At 42.5% G+C, this 13,989-nt stretch overlaps 1 protein-coding gene across 6 annotated transcripts; it reads left to right on the forward strand.

Annotated features, from left to right (window-relative positions):
* The first annotated feature begins 226 nt into the window (after positions 1-226).
* LOC113293284 (nascent polypeptide-associated complex subunit beta-like) lies at positions 227-4,082 on the forward strand. Of its 6 annotated transcripts, none has more exons than XR_003332177.1 (9): positions 227-949; positions 1,128-1,246; positions 1,682-1,756; positions 2,123-2,248; positions 2,368-2,424; positions 2,692-2,730; positions 2,848-3,028; positions 3,580-3,643; positions 3,728-4,082. XR_003332177.1 is itself a non-coding variant. In XM_026541973.1 (7 exons), exons 3-6 carry the CDS (start codon positions 2,137-2,139, stop codon positions 3,021-3,023), a joined length of 384 nt encoding a protein of 127 aa, XP_026397758.1. In that variant the 5' UTR covers positions 227-1,246; positions 1,682-1,756; positions 2,123-2,136; the 3' UTR covers positions 3,024-3,028; positions 3,580-4,082. The 6 variants fall into 6 exon arrangements, 1 of the variants encoding a protein (XP_026397758.1); XR_003332180.1 differs by having other exon boundaries at positions 1,188-1,246; XR_003332179.1 differs by having other exon boundaries at positions 1,191-1,246.
* Positions 4,083-13,989: the final 9,907 nt, after the last annotated feature.

The raw sequence follows: 13,989 nt of genomic DNA on the forward strand, positions 1-13,989 counted from the left end.
GCGTGCCAGTCACACGCTTGGTCACACGGGTGGTAACACTTTTAAAATTTGCATGTGCCATTCACATGCGTGGATATTGTGTTTCATCTACACCGTTTATTCATAGCCTAATATCTCTACCCTTCATTTTCTTCTCGAGATGCGCCTCGATCATAAAATTTCTATCCAACCCTAAGTTCAATCTTTCGAATGAATTTCATTTCTTCTGTCCAAAATCAAAGACCAGAGAGGCAAAAAGAGAAACCTATTTACCTTCTCAGTTTCTTCCATCGATCTCTCGACCAAACCTCTTTCTCTTCTCTTCTTTTATGTTTTATCTCCTCATTTTCTTTTATTAATATCTGCTTGTCCTGTACAAAGCGAGATAGAGAAAGTAGAAATTAGGGTTTCAATCTGCAAATCTGAATCGATGGCGTGCCAGAAGAATTGACATCTATGGTTTGTTGATTGGGTTTTGTCTGAATTAGGTTTTGAGATATTGGTGACGAGCTGTACAGAAAATTGACATCTAGGGTTTGGTGATTTAGATGCAGTGAGATTGCGGGTTCTTGGTGCTGGTGTTGGAGAAGGTTTGAACAAGAAATTACAGATGAATGAGTTTATGCAACAGAGAAAGGATGGAGTCACAGAGTGCGTGAATTATTGATAGTACTGGTGGTATTGTTAGCTGAGAAACTTCAAAAGAAGACTAGATGAATGTATTAGGTTTACAAGAAAATGGTGAGATGGAGTTGATGGGTACTGCAAATGGATTGCTTACATGGGTTTATGTGTTGATTGTATGCAAGGGAATGAGATTGATGGTGATTTGGCCTGAGAAGAAAGTAGAATGGTGTTCTGCAGTGTTGCAATGGGTTGCTTATGGAGAATGCCTCGAGTGTGTTGTTCTGATGGTTTTCTTCCTCAATTTCATCTCGCTGCTGATCAGAATGAGGGTTTGCTTTTAATAGTAAGCCGCTAACAATGGGGTTTGTTGTTTTGTTTCTATTATGCATATTGGGTATTTTGATTGTACTTTGAAATTGATATTAGGGTATAAAATTCTCAAAACTAGATAAATTTTTATATCTACTTTGAAATTAATGAATTTTCTCATCCTAATCTAGCATAACTGTAATCACTGCCAGCGCCATAATCACCGGACCTATTCAATACTGACCATGAGAGTCATAAGCTTATTTCTGTAGCAGGTATTCTCTACATCGGTGGTATGCAAAACTTTGCTGGTGTTTAAGATTGATTGAAGGTATTATTTTTTGTTCGCGGTTTCAATTTGATTATAATCAGTAGTTAGTATTATTTTGTGGTTATCCATCTGACATATATGAGTGAGTATGTAAAGCTAATGTTTTCATTGATAAGAATATGCAACCGGTTTTAGGATCTTAGGTTGAAGAATAAGAATTCCTAACTGCGAATACTAAGAAAAACCATGATGATGTTGCTTTGAGGAGGGAGTCTGACACTGAAGAATATATTGATCCAAAGCAACATGAGATTGACTGCGAAAAAAGGCTCTTGAGTCGCTCAGAGAAACAAAAGCCATCAACCCCTAAATTACTTTGTGCTCTCTTGGAACATCTGATCTATTTTATCTTTTCTTTTCTAATTTAGTAGTATAAGACTTTCAGTGTGATTGCGTTTTTGGCTTTAATGTAGTCTGTTTTTTTACTGGTGGCAGCTTGAACTGGGTACGTATATGAAGATTTCTTCCTGAGCTATTCTCTTGATGTGCAAGTTAGTCCACCTTGGCTAGGTATGCTTTCCCTATTTAGGGAATTTGAATTGTTTCTTTCATTTTTTATGCTAGTGGTTGTTATACTACAAAGTTTTCATTAGAAAGCTGTCTATGACTCTTTATGTAGTCACAACAGTTTCGTTAAAGTAACCTATGCACATTTCGGTGTTTGTATGTTGTATTATGAGTGTTTATGATTGTGGTTGTGTTACCAGAATGTTACTAGAAAAGAACCTAAAGGTGTTGGCAGTAGTTTTGTGTAAATCTTCAGAATTCATGACAAACTATTGCAACTGACTTTCAGTAAATCTTCATAATTCATGACAAACTCTATGTTGGTGTAGCTGGAATTGCAACTTTATTCATTAATTCCAGTCTTTGCAGGATCTTTTGCTTCCATGTATTCCTTTCAAAGCACTCTTAAAAGAATAGATGTTAATGCCATTCCAGCCATTGAGGAGGTTAATATTTTCAAGGATGATGTAGTCATCCAGTTCCAAAACCCTAAAGGTATAAATATAATGAGTTTTAGGATTCAGTTAGCGGACAGTTCTTTTTTGGTTAGTATTGGCAGGCCTTCATGATTCTATATGTATTGTACTAAGCAATGAAATTGATGTCTCATTCAGTTCAAGCTTCGATCGCTGCCAACACATGGGTTGTTAGTGGTTCTCCTCAAACAAAGAGTAAGCTCCTCCATTATCATTGTTTAGCTTTCTAGCACGAGAATGTATTCTTCTTTATGTTAATGTTTAATGCACCAACAGTATTTGTTCATTTTGTGGATCATATACTCCGGACATCAATTTCTACGCTTAATCAAGTGATTACTAGATATACAAGTTATCCTGGTGCTTCTCTGTGGTTTAGCAGTACCATGACCATCATTGCTGTGTTTCGCATGTCCATTGTTGTTTGGAAAACTTACTCGGTTATTTTTTGTGTATTTTCAGAATTGCAAGATCTTTTACCCAGAATTATCCACCAATTGGGTAAGTTTGCCTTTGTTCATTTTCCGTGTTTCCTTGTGCATTTCCAAATATCATTGTTGGTACTGGTGTTTGGTGTTTAAACAACGATATGCCTTGTACTTGGTGTTACTTTTTCAGGACCCGATAACTTGGACAACTTGAGGAAACTTGCAGAACAATTCCAGAAGCAGATGCCTGGTGGTGCAGGTGGCATTCCAGGAACAATCCCTGAGGAGGATGACGATGATGTGCCAGAGCTTATGGCTGGAGAGACATTCGAAGCCGCAGCCGACGAGGAAGAAGCAGCTTCCTAGATATTGTAAGGGAGAGCTAAAATACAATATCCCTACAATTTCTGTTTTTGACACTATATATTGTATTGAAATTTTTAGTGTTCTCTACCGCCTGGTTTTTTTCCTTCCTATTAGGCTCTTCTCTCCTTTCTCTTGGTAGCAGTCAACCATGTTCATGGGAAAACCCTGTTAAATAGAGTTTACACCCTCGAGCATTACATGTATCTGTCCTTTTTCAAGAATTTATAGTCTTGTCGTTGTTGCAAATTTTCTTATGCATTTGCACTTCGTCGTGAACTGCTGTTACTCTTCCCTCCTTAGACATTGTTAGTAAGAAAATCTGATGGATCTATAGTCCCCTACAGGGTTACATCTCAGTTAATCCCCTAATGGATCACATCACATCTTACCTGTATGTAGAATAATTTGCTTTGGCATTCCATTTTTTGACATGTTCTCAGTCATGGTAATATCTTTCATTTTAACCTAGGTGGTTCCTTGGGTGAATAAGGTATATGTTATAAGCTTCGTGATATCAGAATAGTTGTATATACTGAAATTTGATTGGTGGTTTTAGGTGGAAACAACTGAAGAACTTGGGAGGAAGAAGAAGAAGAAGAAGAAAGAAGAAAGAAGAGAAGGTTTGTCATTGTTTTCTCAGTTCCATCTAAATTAGTGTTTACCAACTCTTGCTGCATTGAATTGATTATGATGTTTTTTGATAGGCTGAGATAATTGAAGAGGTTGCCGTAATGTCTTTCTTTCTTTCCTGTAAAGGAGCAAGATTGTGCTTAATATCGTCGAGATGGGCACCGGGGATGAGCAGCTGGACCAATCAGATTCTATGTAGGAAGTTAGTAAGTTTCTATGTATTGCATTAGAAATTTGGAACTTAGTTTCTATCCATTCCCTTGGAATTTGATACTTAACAAAAATATTGGTACTTAGAAGAATTTGTGTACTTAACAAAAAAAAATTGTACTTAGAAGAATTTGTGTTGTTTTCTGACATGAATTGGTTGAATGTAGTGTAAATTGATTGTTGAATGTGGATGATATGAAATGTGGATGCAGGTTAACAGAAATTCCGGCTTATTTCCGGCAGAAAATGAACTGCCGGTCAATCTTGACTGGCAGTAATTTTTTGTTGTTACAAAAAAATTCTTAACGGCAGAAAGATGTTACGACCACTTTGTTACAAAACATTCGTAACGGCCTAGCTGTTACAACGTGCCGATTCGTAACGGCTGACAGCTGTTACTAAGTCCTACAACCAAAGTTCGTAAGGGCTCATTGTCGTTACAAAAAATGTAACACCGACTTCTGCAACAGGAAAAAGCCTTTACTAAAACGCAGTTCTGTTACTAATCCCAGAATTTGGTGGAGTGAACCTCAGTATTTCACCCGAGTACAAGCCAGTTAAACAGCGGAACCGTAATTTCCTGGAAAAGATAGAACTCGCCATCAAGGAAGAGGTGGATAAGCTACTTAAAGCCAAATTTATCAAACTAATCCAACACCCTGTGTAGTTAGCTAATATCATACCAGTGGCTAAGAAAAATGGAAAAGTCTGATGCTGTGTTGATTATCGAGATTTGAATCGCGCATGTCCTAAAGACGATTTCCCGGTGCCTAATATAGATGAAATGGTCAATAATACGTGCGGGCATGATATGTTTTCTTTTATGGATGGGTTCAGCGGATACAATCAGGTGAGGATGAAAGCGGAGGATGCTCACGAAACAACTTTTCAGACGCCGTATGGGAATTTTTACTATGTTGTGATGCCTTTCGGACTGACGAACGTAGACGCAACCTATCAACGGGCGATGATAGCTATTTTTCACGATATGATGCATCAGATAATGGAGGTATACATAGATGATATTGTGGTAAAATCTAGGGCACGAGAAGATCACCTGGATCACTTGAAGCGCGTTCTTGGTAGATGTAGAAAGTATCACCTAAAGATGAACCCTCTCAAATGCGCTTTTGGTGTTACCTACGGAAAGGTTTTGGGATTTGTTGTCACAAACAAAGGAATACAAATTGATCCGAGCAAAGTGGAAGCGATAACCACTATGATGCCGCACGCAAATGTGATTGCAAATTTTTATAGGAAGAATATCTTACGTCCGGAGATTCATCCCAGGATTGGCACAACTGTTGTCCGCCTTCTCACCATTATTAAAAAAGAATAATCCGTATGAATGGGGAGATGATAAAGAGCGAGCCTTTCAGAATCTTAAGGAATGTCTGATTAGCGAACGAGTCTTACGACCGCCTGTCAAAGGTGAACCTCTTTACCTATACACAACTTTTACTAGTATGTCAGTCGGAGAGCTGCTAGCCCAAGACCTCCGAAATGACCAACTATGTCCGATCCACTACATCAATAGAGGCTTCAGAGACGCGGAGTTTAGATACTCAAAGGCGGAACAAGCAGGCTTAGCGCTCATTTACGCCACACAGAAATTGATATCGTATTTTCTCGCTCACGAGACCATAGTGGTAGCAACCGCTAATCCAATCGCCTATCTAGCCACCAAACCTGTCTTATCCGACAGGACAGCCCGATGGTTACTATAGTTGTCTGAATTTGAACTAAAGTATCAACGGTCCAAAGGAGTGCGCGGACATGCGTTTGCAGATCTGTTGGCCGCGTTTCCAGGAACAGACATGATGGAAATAAGTGAAGAGATACCGGGAGAGGTTGCAGAGGCAGAAGAAGAAGAACGATGGGCAATGTTCTTTGACGGATCATCGTATGGTTCCCATGGAGGAGCCGGTATAGTTTTCGAAACACCTAAACGAGATTTGCTGCCGTTATCCTTCAAGCTAGATTTCGAGTGTAATAATAACGAAGTGGAGTATGAGGCATTAATCCTGGGGCTACGTATGGAGGAAGAACTTAATATGGGAGCGATAAACATAAAGGGAGACTCAAAGCTGGTTACGAGTCAAATATCAGGAGACTTCCAAGTGAAAGAGGCGCACTTAGCTCTTTATCGAGCGGAAGTCCAAGAATTGATAGCAAAAAGAGGGAGTACCATAATCGAGCATACGGGGAGAACCACTAACCGTCATGCCGATGCATTAGCCACTTTAGCTACAAAGATGCAATTGAACGAAGTGGATGAAGAGACAGTAGTAGTGAAGAAAAGGGTGCTACCGAGCACTTGGAAGGAAGACGCGGCGTTCGAACAAAAGGATGACTGGAGGGCGGATTATATTGAAGATTTAACTAAAGGAGCAGATGAATAGATGTTGCCCACTAAGGTGCTAAAGAAATTCGTAGTAGTACGAGGAGCGTTATATTATCGAACACCTGGGGGAGCCCTATCCCGCTGAGTGGGGAAAATAGAGGCATAAGAGATATTAAGCCGTGTTCACACAGATTCCTGCGGAAAGACATGAGGAATACCATTGTACCGCCGCCTTCAGAGAATGGGTGTATATTGGCCGGGCATGGCAGTTCAAGCGGCGATAGTACAAGTCAAGTGCAAAGACTGTCAAGCGCCTCCACAACAAACAGAAGTGTGCAGCACAGATATAGAAGATTGGAGGCAATCATATATAGATTTCATTCAGCATGAACGTTTGCCGCAAAACAGGCAAGACACACTCAAGATTCATCGGAAAGCCGGTCGATTCTTTATGAACGAAGGAATCCTCTATAGGAGAAGCTATGGGGATACAATACTGAGATGTTTATCACAAGAAGAGTCGGAGATAGTAATGGCTACATCCCATAACGCGGAGCATCAAGGTATGAGGAAACAGTTTCTACAACTATACGAAGGAGGATTCTACTGGACTACGATGGAATTTTATACGACCGAGCATGTAAAAAAGTGTCAATAGTGTCAAAGCCACGGACCATTAATCCATGATCCGCACACATTGCTGCATAGTGTCGTTACCCCCTGGTCTTTCCATAGCTGGGAACTCGATATCATTGGACAGATCAGTCCAACTTCGTCCGGACGGCATAAATACATTATCACTGCAACCGAGTATTCCTCAAAATGGGTAGAAGCTATTCCGCTCTGTGATTACTATGGAGCCACTATTGCTGCATTTATCAAAGAACATATCGTATGCCAATTTGGAGCGCGAATGATTATTCGCTCGGATAATGCGACTTCATTTGTCAACCAGACGGTCCATGAATTATTAGATCAGTATGGTATTAAATTTCATACTTCGACTGTTTATTACCCTTAGGGGAATGGAAAAGCGTAGGCTGCCAATAAAACATTGTTGAGAATATTAAGTTGACAGGTACATGATCATCACAAGAGCTGGCATGAGAAGCTACCGCTTGCACTCTGGGCGTACCGCATTTCCAAAAGAAGTTCAACTGGGGCCTCGCCTTATTCCCTAGTATACGGGGAGGATGCAATACTACCAGCAGAAATCGCTATCCCTTCCGCACGAGTAGCTATGGCTAGTCTCAATACTCCAGACGAGGTTAGTCGATTTTCCCATCTTGACACTTTAAAGGAGCGAAGAGCCAAAGCCGAACGGTTCAGACAAGTATAGGCAGAGGACGACAAGATATTACAATCATAAGGTGAAGGAAAAAAAATTCTCGGTAAACGACATAGTCATGAAGATCGCCCGCACGTTCAACGAAATGAAAAAGCAGGAAAGTTCGCCGCGAATTGGGAAGGCCCTTATATGATTAGTGAAGCAGCGGAGAGTGGATATTACTACCCCAAACGGATGAATGGATCACGGATAAACACCCTTATCAATGGTAAATGGCTAAAAACCTATTATGCATAATAACTATATGTACGTCAGACGACTAATTATCAATAATATAAGTATCTTTATCTTAACTATGTGTCACTATAAATAGCCCCGAGTCTGGCTAGGTTCCGTGCATGACCAATGAAGTGTACCAATATCCCCGAGTATGGCTAGGTTCCGTGCCGTTGATGGTGGATTTTAGTTCATGGATAAAATTGTAAAACCAAAGTAATATGCTGGCATCCTGCGAAGGATAAAGACATTTAATAAGCGATGAGCGCAGAAAACCTCTCGCCTTATTTATTTGAAGCAATTCTATAAACACACAAAATTCACCTAGAATGGTGCATGTAGCAACAATCCCAAATATTCTTTGAATTTATAGCATTATCGATTAATGCATGATTTGCCTAGTATTTCCTATGTTGTTCCTCGCCGAACTCTCATTATTAGCATGACATGAAGACTGAGTGTTCATTCTCAGCAGAATAACATGAATCTCCAAGTGCCAATTTCGATACATGCATGAAATACCCGTACATGCTACATCACTATCTGACAAAGAGAACTTCGAATCGATGCGCTTTCAGCTCGATTGAACGCATTTAATTTCCTTGAGGGAAATCTGGACTGTCCATATCAGTCTCAGAAACGATTGCAGCCATACAAGTCGGCCGCGCAATCTAACAAGCTTAGCCAAACCCTGGCAAGAGTAGGTGATTGACGTGATGACCACCGGCGGGCCCACTTTTTCCCTAGCCGGTCGAACATCACACGAACTCCTCCCAGCACGTCAAATGCCAGCCCTAAAATAGGGTGGTTGCGCTGCTTTGGAAGAAGCTCGACGAGCTTAGACTGTTCAAGGCAGTCTTAAAATCATCACGACCGTCCAACTTCACCAGCCTGGTTGGACGACTCAGATCATCCCGCGAATGGTCAGTGAAGCTCCAGTGCACGCATTGGCGGTCCCACTCCTCACCCACCTGATCGGTTTTCTCACGACCTAGCCCTAGAGCAATGAACGCTTGCTCAAAGTATGGCTGACGTGATGCTTAAAGGGTCGTGGAAATCCCACTAGCGTCTTAAATCGATAACAACCATCCAACTTCGCCAGCATGTTTGGATGGCTTAGATCACGCCTAGGACCATCGGACATGACACATAAGTTCATCATCAGCCCAACATGGGCCCTACATGGTCGGTTTCCCCAAAGGAGAAGCATAGCTTGCCAAACCGATTGGCCAAAGTCACGCGTGCGTGACCGTTCTAAAACCCTAATTAGGGTTTGCGGCGCTGATAACTGTTGCAGTTCGATCGCGTCCATCCATCTTCGCCATCCTAACCAGAGGGTGTAAATGTAGACTTAAGAGGTACCAAGAGTATCAATGTGATCAGCGTGGGCCCACCTATGCGTGTGACCGATCGACCTAGGCCAACCATGGTCGAGCGCCTCGAAACGCACGCCCAAAGGAGGCATGTCACGCAGTTCCCAAATCCTTTGCGGCAAGGGATTTCTATCGCAAATCTATCACGACCACTTACCTTTGCCAGACAAATTGAGTATCCTAGATCGCACCTCCGCGATACAGAGTGGCATGGACTTGTACACCGGGAAGCCGTCTACAAGCATGCCCGATCGGTCCCACCAGAAACTTTGTCCATGCTTGATTTCGGTCAAGCTAAAGAGTGATGCTTATGCACCTCTTTAAAACCCTAAAATCCATCAACGGTCGCAAACATGTGCCGCAGATCATCTCGTCCGTGCAACTTTGCCAGCTTAGTCGGACAGTCTAAGCTAAGAGTTAAATGGCCAATGAGGCACCTTGGTGATCACCGTCCGTAACTCTACCACAAGGAGTGATCGGTCAAGGGATGGCCCGCCCATGCAGCCTTCAAACGATCACTCGAAGATGGTTGGGCATGCAGCTATTTTAAGACGCTTAATCCGCGACTTACTCCGTTAAGCTTTAAAACAACGATGCTTCATACATATTGATTGTATTCGATGAATTTCATGCATAAAGTATACCCGATGTTTCATGAATATCGATTTCTTAAATAACTCAATTATTTAACCTAGCATCGTATGCTACTTCTTGTGGGTCCCACGATCCACTCATTCGACACATCAAGCATGTCACAAACTGGGGGATACTTACTGGAGTATTGGTCTGGCGGTTTACAACGTGCGGCGTGCAACGTGCCCTTTTACAAGAACGTGTCAGGAGGCATGGACGGTTAAGGTGATGAGGGAAGTGGGCCAAGACGTGATCCTGTAACCACCTACACGACCCCACTACTCCATCACTCAACTTCCTCCACTTCATACGAGATGAAGGTTTGCGCTCAATGACTTGTATAAATAGGACTTTCACCTATTTTCAAACACCACAGAAAAATCAAGTGTTGTCACAGTATCCAGAAAACACCCAGAACTGATAGCTTTCATTGTGCAAGCCAGTTCATCATTCTGATACAAGTCATAAACAACCAACACCTTCACAATCTCAACACCTTCTTCGCTTCCCTCCCTAATATCAACCCCATCTCCTTTACTTTGTGACCGAAGCAAGTCTGGAACGACCATTTCTTGGTTTAGGCCAGAATTGTATAGATTGATCTCTCGAATCAAAAAACACTTCCGTTCAGTGCATTTGTTTAGGGTTTAGATTTGTTTCTCATCCACACATACCCAAATTTACAAAACCAGTTGAAACAGTTTTCACCCACAAACAATTGGTGACCACAGTGGGAGATTAATCTCTCGGTTGTGAAGTCAATTTCTTCAATACCCAATTCCATTTGGTTTATTTCAAAATGGTTGGTCTTAGGAATTCCCAAACAACTTCAAATCTTGGTCGAGGTTCCTCCAATGGAGATACCTCTCTTCCCGACGGTGTATATGATGGTTTAACTGGAAGAATCCCAATATTGATCGAATTAGCACGGGTGTAGGAGATTCACACGAAGAACATGGACCTGATCAAAGGGGAGATAGACGGCATACTCGATCTCCTCATCAAGATGACATCAGATATGAGCGGTTCTCATGTCGCAGAGATTTCTACACTGGGGACTGATCCTCGTAATGATCCTCCTCAAGTCAATAGCTTCACTATGAACCAGAGGTCGGTGGATCAAGAAGCGGCTTCTGTAGTGAAAAGTTTGTGTGAACTTTTACATCTTTCGAAGAACCAGCAGGCGGAGACGTTTACTGCAATCAATCAGATAACCCTGGACGTGCATTTAACTCCTTTGCGCCCAGAAGCCCCAAAAACATCAGAGATGTCTGTGAGTAATGTTACATTTATAGAAGAAGACATGATGGCGGAGGAAGGTCACAACCGGGCCCTACATGTTACTGCACACATCAAGGACTCAGAGTTCAAGAGGGCTCTCATCGACACGAGAGCGTCTTCGAATGTGATTACTCTCAAGACTCTCAGGACGACCAAGGTTCTCTCGGGTAGGAACGCACGGCGGCCTACCACGATGACAGACTTCGAAGAAAACCAAACCAACACGTACGGGTATGTCAATCTGAATTTATCTGTATGGCCCGTTCAGTCAAATGTGAAATTCGAAGTCATAGAAAATGATCCGGACTACCATATGATACTGGGGAGACCGTGGCTTCATAAAAATAGGATTGTCCCTTCAACGTATCACCAGTGCCTGAAGACTATGCTGAATAAAGAAGTCGTTTGTATTCCTGCGTCGTTGTCTCCTTACGCACCGATATGTGGAGTGGAGTTGTTTGAGCCAAGAGAAACCTCACGGGAAGAATCAGGAAAAGTTCATTACATCCCACTCCCCACGTGGGAATCAATCCAGGAGGAGGACCGACTTGTATCATTGGGGGCTAAGCCCCACGATACGTCTTCACTGACAGGACATTCTTCTTCATCTGGTGAAGCTGCAACCCATGTTCACACCAAGAGAGAGCGAACTTTTGTGGCGAGCCGTGATCAGAAAGGGAAGACCGTGTACCGACGCCGCTGTTAGCAATTAACAGGGGAGACTGTTACCCAATATCTCCGCCCAATGGAATGCTATAACAACGAAGAGCCACAAGAAGAGGTGCTGGATGCTCCACGACAGCTGCAGGATGACACCAACTCCATGACTGATGAGCTCGAAATCATTAATATCGGGAATGAAGAGTCTCCCAGGCCTATCTCCATCAACTCAACTTTGTCCACGAATGAAAGCACAAATCTCGTACAACTTCTCAAAGAATACCAGGACATATTCGCTTTGACATATGGAGCGGTTCAGATGAAAAATTGGTCACCCATCATCTACATGTCATACCTGGATCCAAGCCAATAAAACAGTCCCCGAGGCAATTCAGGCACGAGGTGGAAGAGCAAATCAAGACTGAAATACATAAGTTGCTAGATGTTGGCTTCATTAAACCCATTCATCATCCGACCTGGTTGGCTAATGTGGTCCCGGTAAAAAAGAAAAACAGACAGATAAGATGTTGCATGGACTTCAGAGACTTGAACAGATGCTTCCCCAAAGACGATTTTCCTCTACCTAAAATCGACATGTTAGTAGATGCCACTAGTGGACACGACATGTTATCCTTTATGGATGGATATAGGAGGTACAATCAGATAAGGATGTACGAGCACGACGCAAGTAAGACAACTTTTCGAACTCCTCCTGGAAATTTTTATTATACTTTAATGCCATTTGGTTTGAAGAATGCCGGTGCAACCTATCAATGCACTATGACGACAATCTTCCAAGACATGATGCATAAGTGTTTATGGGTTAAATTTATTTCTGTCGGTTTTGGTAATTTGAGGTGTGTGGATGAGAAATGAATCTAAAACCTAAACAAATGCACTGCACGGGAGTGCTTTTGATTCGAGAAATCAATCTGTACAAGTCTGGCCTAAACCAAGAAATAGCCGTTCCAGACTTGCTTCGGTCACAAAGTGAAGGAGATGGGGTTGATCTTAGGGAGGGAAGCGAAGAAGGTGTTGAGATTGTGAAGGTGTTGTATCAGAAAGCTGAACTGGCTTGCAAAATATAAGCTATCAGTTCTGGTGTTTGAATACGATTGTATCAACACTAGGTTTCTGTCTTGTCTTTTTCTTTGGAAATAGGGAGGAGAACCTATTTATACAAGTCATTGAGACTAACCCACGTCTCTCATGGGAAGTGGAGGAAGTGGAGTGATGGAGTAGTGGAGTTCTGTGTTAGTGTCACACGACCAGTCTTGCCCGCTTCTCCCATCATCACTAACCGTCCATGTATTCCTGACACGTTCTTGTGATGGCGCGTTGCACGCTGTAAACCGCCAGACCAATACCCCAGTATGTATCCCCAGTTTGTGACATGCTTGGTGTATCGAATGTGTGGATGTGGGACCCACAGAAAGTAGCATGTGACGCTAGATTAGAAAACTAAGTTATTTAGGAAGTCGATATTTATGAAATATCGTGTGTATTCTATGCAGGTAATGCATCGAATATATTCATCATGTATGATGCATCGCTGTTTTAAGGCTTAACGGAGTAAGTCACGAATTTAAGCGTCTTAAAATAGCAACACGTCCAGCCATCTTCGAGTGATCGTTTGGAGGTTATACAGGCAAGCCCTGATTTTTCCGATCACCCCATGTGGAAGAGTGGTGGACGGTGATCGTGGTGATGCCTCACTGGTTGGCTAACTCCTGTCTCAGGCTGTCCGTCCAAGCTGGCAAAGTTGAACGGAGGAGATGACTTGCGACCCACATCTGCGACCGTCAGATTAGGGTTTATGAGGTGGGCAAGTACCTTCTTTCATCTTGGTACCATGCATGGGAGATGTTTTTGGCAAGACCAACCGGGCATGCGTGTAGACGGCTTGCCGGTGTACACGTCCGTACCTCACTGTCCCATGGAGATCTGATCTAAGCCACTCGATTTGTCCGGCAAAGTTGAGTGGTCGAGATCGGTTTGCAATTGGAACCGCGCGACCATGCCTAGTTTGGGCACACGAATCGAGGCATATAGCCATGGTCGGCCTTGGCCGATTAGTCACGCATGTAGACGGGCCCACGGCGATTGTGTTGACATGCTTGGGACCCTTTGAGTCTACATCTACACCCTCCATCTATGCCTGCGAAGTGGATGGTCGCGACTGATTTGCGACACATGTGATATGCCGCAAACCCTAATTAGGGTTTCATGTCCATGCTACTTTGGATGGACGAATTGGCAATCTATGCTCTT

The sequence above is a fragment of the Papaver somniferum genome, chromosome 7 (genome assembly GCF_003573695.1).
Source record: "Papaver somniferum cultivar HN1 chromosome 7, ASM357369v1, whole genome shotgun sequence".
Classification (NCBI taxonomy): domain Eukaryota; kingdom Viridiplantae; phylum Streptophyta; class Magnoliopsida; order Ranunculales; family Papaveraceae; genus Papaver; species Papaver somniferum.

Bases quoted from the DNA above. Each gene is read 5' to 3' on its own strand.
- LOC113293284 (XM_026541973.1), top strand. From the start codon at position 2,137: ATGTATTCCTTTCAAAGCACTCTTAAAAGAATAGATGTTAATGCCATT. The intron at 2,249-2,367 runs GTATAAATATAA...TGTCTCATTCAG, and splicing joins CCAGTTCCAAAACCCTAAAG to TTCAAGCTTCGATCGCTGCC. The intron at 2,731-2,847 runs GTAAGTTTGCCT...TTACTTTTTCAG, and splicing joins CAGAATTATCCACCAATTGG to GACCCGATAACTTGGACAAC.